The 13,532-nt window shown below is 41.8% G+C and overlaps 1 protein-coding gene across 4 annotated transcripts in view; it reads left to right on the forward strand.

Annotated features, from left to right (window-relative positions):
* Positions 1 to 255: 255 nt before the first annotated feature.
* Positions 256 to 13,532, forward strand: part of LCOR (ligand dependent nuclear receptor corepressor) — a 90,161-nt gene continuing 76,884 nt past the window's right edge. For 3 of the 4 annotated variants that reach the window (XR_004418560.1, XM_033065893.1, XM_033065897.1), the window contains exon 1: positions 256 to 364. Coding sequence is in view for 2 of the 4 variants with exons in the window: in XM_033065893.1 (XP_032921784.1) it covers positions 268 to 364 (97 nt within the window). In the remaining 2 variants the exon portion in view is untranslated. The remainder of the gene's footprint in view (positions 365 to 13,532) is intronic. The other variant, XM_033065895.1, reaches the window with a different exon arrangement.

Here is a 13,532-nt window from a genome sequence, read left to right on the forward strand (position 1 = left end):
CTCAGGACACAATGACCTCTAAGAACACGGTGACCCCTCAGGGCGTTCCCGCTCCCTCACGAAAGGCGCCGGGATTGCACAGCGCCCCCTAGCGGACGGGTGCAGCGCCGCCGCACGTGCGACCCACTGGCGGGCGGGCGGCGCATGCGCGGGGCGGGGCTGGCGCCGAGCGCGAGTGGGCGTGTCAGAGCGCGGCGCGCGCGGCCCTCCCTCCCTCCCCCCCGCCCCGCCGGCCGCCACCGCCCCCGCCCCGCCCCCGCCCAGAAGATGGCGAGCCCGTGCGGGCGGCAGCAGTGCTCCATCCAGAGGCGCGGCGTCCGCCACCAGCTCGATTCGTGGCGACACAAGCTCATTCACTGTGTAGGTGAGGGACGGCGGCGCGGCGGGGAGGCCGGGCCGGGCCCCGCGGCGGCGGGAGGCTCCGCCGGAGCGGGGGCCGTGAGGCGAGCGGCGGCGCGGCCTGCGGGCCCGCCCCGCTCCCCCTCCCCGCCGGCCGCCGTGAGGCGCCGCGCCGGGCCGAGCCCCGCCCTGCGCCGAAGGGGGGGAGCCGGGAGGGGGGTCCTGCCCTGCCCTTTTGTGCGGCCCCTGTCAGCGCCGCGCCCGCTCCTCCCCGCTCGGCGCGGCCCGGCCCGGCCGCGGCCCCTTCAAACTTGTTTACGGCGGGGCCGCGCCCGGCGGTGGGGAGCGGCCCGCCTGTCAGTGGCCGGGGGCGAGCCCGGGCCGGCCCGCCTGCCCCCGGCCCGGCCCGGCGGGAGGGAGCGAGGCCGCGGAGCCGGCGGGAGGAGCGGCGGGGGAGGCGGAAAGTTGTGGATCGCGGTGCCGGATTGACGCCGTGAATCCGGAGCGGGGCCGCGGGGTTAAAAGGATGTGTGATTGCTTTTCTGTTCTCCCCCCACCTCCTTTTTTTCCCCCTCCTCCTCTCCTTTGCGCGTTTCTTGTTGGGTAGGCTTCTTGCAATCGAATGTTTGAGGTTTTGAAAAAGAAGTCCCTTTCATTTCGTTTAACTTTTTCCATTCAAAATACAGATTTTGCCCTTTTCTCTCCCAATAAGAAATTGAGACCTTTTCTATGGGTCCCAGCATTCACATAAATGTCAGCTCTAGGCCAGTAATTCTGTGTGTGTCTCCAAAGAAAAAATATTTGAAAACAGTAGACTGTGAACTTGCAGAGTAATCTTAAAAATCCCTGTCTAGAACATCGGTGTGTTTCATCTTGTTTGGGCTTCTGTTTCTAATTGAGACAAATCCTCGTTTTATTTTTAAATATGCAAATATGGCCATAATCTGCCAGTGACTGCTTAGTATAGGTAATCTGTAATAACAGTCACAGATTCACTTTAGTTCCTTGGGTGCACAGTTAAACCTCTTATTGTCGGTTAGCTCAGCATCCCGGTTCATTATCAGGGATTTGAAACACCATTTTTGGTTACATCAGGATGTGTAACTGCTATGTACATTTTTGGCTTCATCTAGATGTTTAAACTTCTGTAGTATAAAAGTGTGTTCTGGATGCTTGTTAACTTCAGATTAATTCAAGCAATTTGTTTTATGCATAAAGCAAATGATGGGCAATATGTTACTGAGAAACTCACACTGTGTCAAAGTGTTGGGTTTTCTTTCCAACGAATAATTGATGTTTCTAGATTCAGTTTGTGGGATTTTATTTTATCTCTGCTACATTTTATTCCACTTCTGCTTGAACCAGTTTTATTTTACTTCTATCTCCTTTTCTCAATTCCTCTTACCTCAAGCTGCTGGGGTTCAGCTGTTCTAGTCTTCTCTAAACTCCTTATTTGCAACTTGTCATCTTGTCTTCCTCTCAGTCCTTGCTGCTCTAGCACTGGGTCCTTGAGTCCTCCAGTGGAGCTGTCCTACTGCTTGGAGTTTAACTAGATAGCTGTGAGGAGTAAATTTGGAGGGAAGAAAAAAGGAAGGAAAAGAAAGCCCAGAAAGGACACTTTCAAAGCTGGTATTGAAGATACTGTGTTGGGATGAAATGCAAGAATTGTCTCTGTTCATTGTGCTGCTCGTTGGGAAAATCCTGGGTAGCTAGAGAAGCTTATGTCTACAGACTCAAGGAAAGTACTACATTATTGAAGTTCTTAGCAACCCTAAGTGCTAAAACTTAAAACAAACACCCCACCTCCCCCCCATTAATACACACCCTGTTCCATTTCCCTAAAGCCATTGCAATTACTAACTTCTGGTGTAATTGCTTCTTCCCCTTGTCCCTTGCATCTCTCTTCCTCATACCTAAATTTGATACGTTTTCTTCCTCCAAAAGATTTCCCTCTCTGAAAGTCCCTCTGTGTGTGTTTAACAAAGGATACTGAGAACACTTTTAAGCACAGAAATGACTAGGATTTTTTGGAGGTAAAGTACAATACCATTTTAAAAAAATAAAGTCCAAAGTGTAACAGTGCTCTGTGACTTTTATCTTGATGGCACTATGTCGTAAATAGTTTCAGCTTCAAATTGATCAGCTTTATGAGATTTCAGGACCTGCCTCATTCCTAGTATGAATCTTGCATAAATCGTTGGGTCATGTAAATGTTACCTTTTTTCTTTTAATATTTTCATAAAATTATAAAAGGTTTATTACACTTGCCTAGGGTCTCCAGCTGAAATTATGTTGTGATCTTTACCCCTTGCTCTACATATACCTCTGTCATCTTTTAAAGTGAATTTTGACCATATTCTATGAGATTTGGAAGTAGTCTTTTAAATGATATAATGTTCTGATTCACCTTGTCTGTTTGTAGAAGTCTTTGAGAATATTTTCCTGTAATAAACACTCCGCTTTCCAATATTTATGTATCAGTATGGGAAAATCTTTCTTCTAGTAATCACAAATACTCATTCATATTTAGTTCTGAAAGTAAATGAGGTGTGTGGGATTTTCTGTGTTAACATCATTCCCTGATAAGTCATTCTAATACCACACCATGTGGCATTCAGAAAAAATATACCTGTGGTTTGAACTAGTGTATTTGGCAATAAAAATTGCTTAAGTAATTCACTTTCCCTGCTTGTTTCTTGCTTCTGCAGTTGGCTGCTCCTTTGGACTGTGGGTTCATGGCAATTTGTCAAGCTTGTGCTCTTAAGGGAGCAAAACCACAGAGGGACTGACAGACCACCTGCCCACAAGGAGCCAATTCAGGGGAGCTGTTCTAGGAGAAAATGTGTTTTGGAGGGAGTAGAACGATTTTCTTCTGGTACAGCTCCCTGAGCTGGCTGGAAGGTCAAGCAAATACCAGTGCTAGCATAAGGAAGAGAGTGAGAATGCAAAGCTGGTAGTAAGGAAAGGAGTGAGAACAAGGCAGCAGAGATACAGATAAGCTTGATCTACCACAGACTTGCATCTTTGGTTGTCCCAGTGTAGCTTTTTGTGGGAGATAGCTCAGGGAACTGATCTGGCTGAAAACTTCCTTCATTGTCATGCTTTTTATCCCCTTTTTTTGAGGAGGGAGATGATGAGGCTGGTGCAACATAGATGTGTTGATCAGTGATGAAATTAAGGGAGCAGCATCCATGGCCTGGAGGTGGAAGGATGTGTGGAGAAGGGGTGTCTAAGCTCTCTTAGCAGTGTGTTGTAATGGGACTGTGGAACCACGCTGGCCCTGGTGCCTGGATCTTGATGCTCTGGTAGGACTTTGTAGAGACACAGTGTTGCCAGATGATAACTATTTGGTTCTGACATATGTGCTCTCTGTACTAGTCTGGGGTGTTAACATCTTTTTCAGTGGTCAAAAGCAGATACCTAGACACAAAGGCATGTGGTGATTTTATTTTTTTTCCTTCTCCCAGGTTTTAATCATCTTTGTTCAGACATTTGCTGAATTTGAAATGGTTGATAAGATTGATCTACTAAGGAATGGGGAGTTTGAGGAAGGAAATAACCCACAGATCCCTGAAACCCTCCTGACACCTTTTATAGAGGCAGTTAATAGCATGGCAGCGCTGCGTGATCACTGGAGTAGCGTGAGGTGATCACATGCATTTCTTCTAGCTGGTGATGCTTGGCCCTTTGTTAAATATTAGCTGTACTCTTGGAGACTCCCTGACTGAATTATGGTGTGTGTTGGGGGTGTGGGGGCAGGGAGGGAATGGTTCAGTACTCTTCAGCAGTGTTTCTAGTTTTGGGAACAAAATGAGGATTTCAAGGAAAAACCTGTAACATTCTCATAAGATTTCCAATAATCTTGAGCTCTGCCAGTGTTCCATTGAAATGCTGCTTAGCTGTTATGCTGTCAAAATAAATCGAATTAACTTCCTTTTTTTTTGTTTTTTTTTTAAGTTATTGTTGCTGATTAAATACTGCAACCTAAGAACCTGATCTCTTTCTGTTTAGTTGGTTGTATGGTGGTGGTCTTCTGTAACCTTGGATACTTAGGATTAAAGTGTGGATTCTGAGAAAGAAATATGATACATCAGGAAGTGTTAGAATATAATAATAATCAAGAGAAGGTGTATAGCAGTTGAATAATTCTGAAATCTTTATTACTTTTCTTATCTTGATTATAGCTCCTGTATAGCTCCAGCCTGTGTGTGATATGAATTAGCTGCTGCTTCCAAACAGTTAGCTGTGTTATCTGGTTTTGGAAGTAGGCTCGAGTCTCCAAGTGTTTAAGGTGGTTCTAGTTCAAAGGTCAGATTGTATTTCTTTGTTCCAAATTGGGAAAGCTTATTATAGCTGGGATGTTGATGAAAAATAATAATAAAAAGCAAGTTAAAGTTTAAATGTAGGGCTGTTCTATACTGGTATTTGTTTTAGATACACCCCAGTCTTGTCCCCAGCAAATGTGTGAGTGGTGCTGTTTGTGTTTTCTCAACCTGCTGGCATGTAGCTGCAGCTTGTGGCTTCTTTATTAGTATGAATCCATTGTACAGCAATTTTACAGTATAGTAGCTGAAGGCTTTTTCAAGAAGATCTGTTCTATGCTCCAGTATTTCTGCTTGTTGGCAGTATGAATAAAGGGAATGAGAATTATCCTTTTATTACGAAGTTATGCCTGGAAAAGATTGAAGCAACTATAATTTAAAAATAAAAATCCTTAGTTGGAAGAAGTAAAATTTAGTTTGATTTTTAGCTTTACTTTAGATGTGCATGGAAGGATGGTGTGTGTCTGAAGAACAGTAGAAGATGACCTGTGGGGGATGAATCTAGAATTCAGATCTGTTCCAAATACCTATTTGAATTCACTACAAATCACTCTGGATTTGTCCTTGTTTCCCTACTTGCACGTGAAGAATAACTTCTGTCTTTTCAGGGATGATATCAACCAATCAAAAGCATACTCAAAAAAATTATTGATAAGCACTTTGAGTTATACCACCTTGAGATCTTCTTCTGATGCCTGTGACATAAAATTTCAGACTAGGCCTTTTTCACATTTCAACAAAAATATATTTTAATTTGTGAGGTAAAAGTCATTGCAAGGTGGGATGTTTCCTTCTTGGGATATGTTTGTCCTGCAGGAAGTACAGGCATTTGGACTTTTTAACTAAGAAATACTGACATTCAGAATTCATCCACTCTAACAGAACTTACAAAATTAATTACAGTAATCCAGTCCATGCATGTAGAAAATAGTAAAAATCCACCTAGATAAAATCTTTTTAGCATTTATGTTGCGATGTATGTGTTACAGATTTACAGCTTTGTGGTACAATACCATTTTGAACAAGCACCTGAAGGACTGTTCCAAAATTTCTTGGCAGCTTTGTGCCATATGTTGATGACAGTCCAAATGCTGCTTTATATAGAAGTCCAGTATCTGCACTTCTGTAATTAATAATGGGTGGTAAAAAAATCCCAATTTCCATGCTCGGTTGTCTAATTCCTCATTGTGTGGTACTTTTGTGACTCAATACTTTGCCATCTTAGGTTATCCAGGCAAGTCCTGTCATGTGTCTTTATGGGATTTTTGGGGTTTGCTTGTTTTTGGTTTTTATTTGCTTGGTTTTTTTTTGTCTGAGAACTTGTGTTCTTTCATTAGTATTGTAAAATCACAACGAGAATGCTTCCTAGAAGTCAATTTAGACAAGGATTGAGGAAAACCAGACATTTAATAAGGCTAAGGAAAATAAGCCCTGTCTTAGAGGTTGGGGCAGAGCAAACATTACTGCAGTATTTTACAGGACTTTCCAATCTTCTTCTTCACTCTTCTGTGTATACATGTTTTCACTCTTAGGAGGATGAGGCTTTGGTTCTCAAAGGTTGCTGGGATGGATAGTTGTAACTCTGAGAAATGCAGAGCTTTTGGGATTTTCTGAGGGCAGGGTTGGTTTGGATTGGATGGGCTCAGCCGATTTAGGATCTGCCTCTAAGAGGGACATTAGTGCTTATTTTTACTAAACTGAGAGAATCCTGCAAAACCAGCTAATCTTCTGGTGATGTGCAGTAACCTGAGTTATCCTAGCTGGGATTGAGGTGATCAGGGGAGCTCATCTGAAACACTAAAACTCAATGGGATCACATCTGTGGGGGGAAGTGGGTGAAATGGTCTACTCCAAAGGCACAGAGTCTTCTAGTTTGTATCTTGTTTCTTGTAGCCAAGCTACAGACTGTGGTTATGTTTGACAGTAGTGCTGTCTAAACTGGCTTAAATAGTCCCCTCTGTTCAAGCACAGCTATGTGTGGCAGCTTGGTGAATCAGGTCCCTGACTAGACCTGACTAGAAAACAATCTTTATTTTTGTTTGGTTTTGCTACAGCATCTGCGGAGGAAGAAGTGGCAGAGAATGAGGAGTTGAGGCTATTCAACTGGTATTGTGACACATGCAGAAATACATCTTTCACTGAGTAGATGTTAATTTTTGTGTGCTTCATGGTCATTGCAGAAGCAGGAAGATTGAAGCAATCTCCCTCTTCATGCTCCCTCCCTGATAATGAATTGTGGGCTTTGCTTTCCTAACCAGTTCCCCTTTAATAAGTTGCAGCTTTATACCTCCTCTCCCTGTATTTCTGCAGGCCTCTGGGGTTTCTCATTTCTCTCTGATAAATCTGTGTGGCCATGCTGGGAAATGAGAGCTTCAACTTCTTTCTTTTTCTCTTGAAGAATGCCTTATTGTCACTTCTCTGGATATCTTTAAATCATTTACCTTTTTCCTAAGATTTAGTTCACCTTGTATGTTGTGTGTAGTATCACATGCTCTTTATGGTGGGTTGACAAAAAAATTGAACTCTCAAAACTATGGAGGAGATTTGAGTTACACGTCAATGCTGCTGCCATATGAAAGATTAAGTAGAGGTTATGGTTTTGCAACATTTCTGCAGTTCTGTGGTAAAATTGCTATTAGATGATGTCTCCATCTGTTTTTTCCACCCTTCTTACAGAGAAGAGAAAGGATGGTACTCCTCTTGCATTTTCTAGGAGGGGTGGCAAAGTGGCTGTACAGGGAAGACTTGCAAGATCCTTGCAGGAAGACAAAGGATGTTCCTTATGCCCTGAGGAACCATGATATTTTATGGGAGGGAGTAGAGGGGGAGAAAAGAGGACTGGACAAGAGCCTAGTATTCATTAACAAAGGAAGCTTTCAGAAACTGAATCCAGCAGCGTGGAAAGACATCAGAGGCCACCAGACAATCTTAACTCTTGAGCTGAGTTTACTAATGAAAACTTCCCTGGTTGTCTTTGATTACTTTTTGCATACACTTATAGTACCGGTGTTTCAGTGTGTAACTGGAGAGGTGAGTCCATCTGATGTCCTTTACCCTCTGCTGCTGCAGGGGTGGTCCAGAGGTGATTGTTGTGAAAATGGAGTAACTGCCAGAATAGGAAGAGGAACAGGTAGTCAAGAGTCAGAGTTCTTCACTTTTTTAGTTTCCTTTTTTATTGGTTACCCTAAGAAAATGATGTGAAAGCTTCAGCCCACAGCCTGTAATTCCCTGCTCTTAATACTTCAAGGCTGGTTCTTAGTGCTGAGACTCCTGTTCTTCTTGTAGTGTCTGTAATGAGTCTGTAGCAATGTGCTGTTTGGTTCCCCTTGTGTTTGTGTGACAGGGGGCAGCTTACTGTGTTACCTGTGTAATAAACTTTTGAGTTCAGCCTGCAGCCTTGCAAGGACAGGCCCTGCAGCTGTTAAACCCTCCACAGTGATTCAGGTGCACAAAGCTCTTTGATGGTGTCTGCTCAGATTAACTTGCAGGTCAGTTTTGAAACTGTCACAGTTTAGTCAGAGTAATGGAGTGAGGTGCTTGTGCATTTCAGATGGAGAGTCTTGTGATTGCAAGAGTCCTCTCGGCCTGTGCCTTGTGACCTGTAGTCTTGGGCTTCTAGAAAAACGTTTTTATATGTTTGAATGCAGAAAATGGACTGGCTTTGGTTTAAACAGCAACCTGGCTTACTTCTTGCCTTCTTTGGAAGTTATTTGGTCCTGATTGTGACCAAGTTGAAGATAAGCTAGTGTTACAGCAGACCTTTGTCTTAAATTTGGTCATCTCCTGGGTTAAGATTTGTCATTATGGCAAAAACTATGAGAGCTGCTGTCTAGGTGATCCTTTCTCATGGTCTTTAGATGTGTTTCTGAAAACATTCTATTGTATCCTTTGCATAAAGAAAATTTTTGCAGAAGTGGATGCTTAACTTCCATTTTGCTCTGCAAAAGCAAGAGAATAGGAAAGCATGGAGGTAATTTTGTTTTCTGACCTAAACAAACTTAAAAGCAATCTTCTTAAAGCAGTGATTTCATTTACATCCTTCAGAACAGGAGGAGCACTGCTATCTTATCCCTAGCTTTCACTCCTATTTTAAAGTCATTAGTGGAACTTAAGTTTATATGATACCAGAATCTGTCTTCTGGGGTTTCTCTCAAGGGTCTTGCTTTTATCTTATGAAGAAAAACACCATCTGACAGTGTTTACTTTCAAATAAGCAGTGAAAAAACTTTTTGTAAAAAAAACCTACTGCACTTTAGTGTCAATGATCATTTCTTGATCTAATTGTTCTCTTTGCTAAGTATGAGGAGCGTTCCTTGCTGGTTTAAAATGTCCTTTGGAAAAGTTTTATTCAACTGGAAGTTGAAAGTTTCAGTGACCTTAGTGGTTATTCTTTATCTGCATGCTGCACCTTACTAAGATTGAGAAAAGGATGAAGATATGTGAGGGAAAAACTAAGTGTGAAGTATTGGTTATGTGTAGGTTTAGATGAGTATCCATATTGCAGAATGTATTTTGTAAGACAAGTGCACTGAGTCTTTGTCAAAACCAAGTGTCAAAGTCTTTTGGAGGAGGAAAAGTAGTTTTTTCCCCTGAAATATTTACCATGAATGTTTAGTTTATTCTAACTTATATTTGGTGGGCAAAATTGTATCAAGTATAACACTATATTTGGTATTTCTGGTTAAATGCCCAACTACTGCCCACACATTTCTCTTGGTTTTTTATACTTTTCTGTCATCCTTGTCAATCCCGTACATTCATACAAAGTAAGAAAAATGTAATCATCTGGAACTGTATGGTAAGATGCTGTGAGAACCTAGTTCTTGTGTCTTACAGGAGTATTTTTGTAAACTCCTCACAAAATTTAATGCCTTGGTCTTGCCTCTGCAGTTTTCCTTGAGTGATGTGCAGTCATTTGGGAATGAATGGCTGTAGTGCTCAGTTGACATAGGCCATGCAGAGGTCCATTTTGCATATGATCTTTTGAATTCAGCAGGGATGCTGCGTTTATTTCTTGAACAAGCCAAAACCATTGACAGAAGAACTGTGTTTTGCCAGAGCTCTCTTAAATCAGTATTTTTCGATCTGAAATTGGCAAGAAACAACTGTGGAAAAACAAGGCTATTGCCAATAGTTTCAGTTTGTGTGGGATTTTATGCTTTTCAGGATTCCACAGTTTGAAAATTACTGTTCTAAATGATTTGTTAAATGAACGCTGTTTTTCCTTTTCAAAGTGGCTCTAGGTGTTAAGGAGTATGAACTCCTAACTCATAAGGAGTATGAGATACTTAGTGATCCATTAGATAGAATTGATTTTAATCTTTCCTTCCTCTTCTCATACTTTGCTATTTAAAAATATATATTATCCAAAAATGGATATTATGGAGGATACTAAGTCTGGAAAACTTCAATTTGAAAGCTGACTTCTGAAAAAAGGGTAGAGTGGTGTTTAGTAGGTCTGTTTACAGAACTGCACTCTGTGAATGTAGAGCTTCTGTATTTTCCCTTCCAAGAATCTTGCTATGAAGGCCAGACTCCTGCTAGTTTGTGTTAGATCTAAAGATTTCATTGCATTCCTTCCTTACATGGTTGTGAAAAGAACTTTAAATATGCAGGCCTGAGCATAAGCTGATGTAGTCTCTATGCAGTGCCTTGGCAGATGCCCTGAAACAACAGGTAAACTACCTACCAGGTCTCAAGAGGACATGGATTTATTTATTTTAGTGACTAAAAGGCATTTGAAGTATGGGTTGGATGCTAAGCTGTTTGGTAATCCCTCGGCGCACTGCTGTTCTGGCTATCAGAACCCAAATAGTCTCCATCCTGGCTGCTGTCCACCTGACTCTTTTTTTGCCAGAACCGTAGCTGAGGTCACAGTTTGAGCATGCTAACAGTACAGAATTGAATAGAGTTCAGAGGTTACTCTGCTCAACAAGTTACTCAGTTTTAAAATAGATTAAAATTTGACTTCATGTCTTAAAGATGTTGCAGAGCTGTAGTTGACTTTGCCATGGAGGCTGCACTCCTTTCCTATGACAGATTGGTTCCTGTTCTTAAATCATCTGTTTGCCTGTGACTAATCTTGAATTTGTATCTCTCTGCTGCTTGTACTTGGGAGTGAATTCTGTGCTCCAAATAAGAACAGTGGATAGGGCTTTACATTTCCTCAACTCCTTGTAGCCCAGGGACTGCTCCTGGCCCTAGGATAGGAAATGCCTTATGCAGCTTGGTGTATAATGGGAGGTGCTTGAGAGGAAGGCATGTATCAAGAAGTCGATCACAGCTGCTTTGGTCTATACTTACTGGCATGGTGATGAACTTTAGCAACTAAATGCACTTGTGATGACACCTCACAAACTTCAGAAAGTAAGCAGTTATTTTTGGAAACTTTTTTTTCCCCTCAGGACTAAAACTACTAAACCTACTTAAAAAAAGTCTATGCAAAAACACTTTTTCCCAAGAAATTGGCACCTTCTGCTTATCATGTTTGTGGGCATTTCAGCATCCCAACCCTATATCCCTCTTGATGTTCCTTCTTGTCTGTCTTTCTGTTGTCTAAAGTTTGGAAGGCTTTCCATTGCTGTAAGGGAAGAAGAATAGTTATTTCCTATTCAGCTGAGGAAAGAGATAAGCAATGCTCTGATCTCATCTTTAAGGCAGATGGATCTTTGCTCTCAGCATGCCATGGTGCTGCTTAGGAGGGTCTTCATGATTCTGCTGGTGAACAGCAAACAGAGCTAATTTCTGAGTTGGTTTGTATTAATAGACTTGAAGGGTTAAGAGTGCTGAATTCATTGTGCAGTTTTGAGATTCTGTTGGTGGTGTCAAAAATTTCTTTAATAAATTAATAAATCATGCCCTGAACACTGGTTTGCTGCCCCATGGGTTTGCTGGCATAGCTCTGTTTTGTCTGTATTTAAACTGGGTTGTGAAGTCAAGGTTTAATAAGCCTTGACTTTAATGAGAAGTCGCAGTGTGAGCAGCGGCTATGGGATCTTAGCTGTGAGTGGCCAGAACGAGATCCATTGATTTGGGTGTGTGGAGGAATCCCTGTAAGGGGTGTCCTTGCTTCTGAGTTCTGAGCTGGGAACCGTCTGTTCTCAGCGGCAGCGAAAGGACACCAGTGCCTGCTGGAGCACCCCGTGGTTATGTGTGACAAGTGAGGCTCTCCTGAGGACTAATTCCCACTTTCTGTCAACGTGGCAGTCACTGTGCAAATGTGCTTTGGCTGTAATGCAATAACTGCCTCACTCGTGTAGGGCTGGGGTCTAAAGCAGCTTCAGTCAGGTGGTCTTAGGAGATTGATCTCTTGCTCCACATGACCTCGCAGAAGGTCACAAGCTACTCTTGTTTTCAAAATGACTCGTAAAATACTTGTCTGTGGGCGTTCAAACTCCTTGGTAAGGCGTTCTTTAACTCAGGTGGCTCCTCCCTGTTAGTTCCTTTTGAGGGGAGGTAGAGATGAAAATGAACTAACAGGACATCATAGCCTTGAAACATCCCAAGAGTTTTTCTTCTTGGAACCAGTGAAGGAAAAGGTCTCTTGAAAATCCAGATTTAGCATAACTGAGGGTCAAACTTCACAAAGAATGCTTTTAGAAAAGGACATAATGAACTTTAATAGCTGTGTAAAGATTAAACTCTTCCAAATACATCTTAAAGCATTTTTGGGGAATGGGTAAAATATTTCCACTTCAGAGAAAAAACATCTTCAGGTAACTAACTACATGATCTTCCCATCAAAGAGAAAAGTGTATTCTTTTGAAGCCTTTGCTTATTAATGTTCTAATGTGAAACTTGAGGGGATATTGAGGGGATAGTATCTGGGGAGAGGGGCAGCCAGGTTCTGGTGGGTTTGTTTTGGCTTTGTGTTTGTTTGGTTGAGGTTTTTTAATTTTGTTTGGTTTTGATTCTGTTTTTGTTGTTTTAAGCTTAAAAAGTCAAATGGAAGTCACAGTGAAAAGCTATTCTGAAACCATACTGTTTTCAGTTAGAGTTAAAGGTTAGGACAGTATAGGGATGTGTCTAGATAGGTTCTCTGAATCTTCTTAAAAGAAATTAGTAGAAAATTATCCTCAAGAATATATAATAAAGTTTCTGTTGGATTTTGAGGCCTGAGTTATTCTTTGTCCAGAATTAAGTTAAACATTATGCTATTCTTTAAACTGTATTGCATGGCATTAGGCAAGTTTCTAGTGGGTCAGGTTTCTGAAAACGTGTGAAATTATTCTCTTTGTAATATCACTGTTTTGGTGAAAAATATTGAAATATATTGATTATAGTTTATGTACCCTAAAAGTGATGTTTAGTGTTTGTAGGAGATGCTATAGGAAACATTAAGTAGTCTTTTTTCCTTTTTGAAATAAAGGAGAGGTATGCTAGAGCAACTGTAATAAAGCATTTCATCCTGATTTTGAAAAAACTGCAAATCCACATTTCGGACCTTGCAAAAATGCAACTTGGTGTTACATTTAGAGTAGATACAGGTTTGGGCAATAACTTACCATAATTTTTGAGAAATCTCAACTGTATGTCTTTTAACCTAAATGAGCAGTATGGGATAGTATAGTTGTTTATGCTGACCAATATATAAAATTATTCAGGAAAGATTTTGGTTCCACCACAGGTAAATAGCATACATGTCCAAGGGACACATAGCAGTGAAAGTGAATTTCTGTGTAAAAACACAGTTCAGGGTTGCACTAGATTTGAAATGCTACAGGAGAAGGGTGATCATACTACCCCCTTTGTGTCACTGCCCTCACTTTGTGTAGATGTGTGCTGGGTTGGATCAGGAAACTGATCCCTGAACCATGTTGTCGTGTTACTGTGCAAATGCGAGATGAGTGAGCATCTGGGGGGGTGGGGAGG

This window comes from Catharus ustulatus, chromosome 8 (genome assembly GCF_009819885.2).
Source record: "Catharus ustulatus isolate bCatUst1 chromosome 8, bCatUst1.pri.v2, whole genome shotgun sequence".
Classification (NCBI taxonomy): domain Eukaryota; kingdom Metazoa; phylum Chordata; class Aves; order Passeriformes; family Turdidae; genus Catharus; species Catharus ustulatus.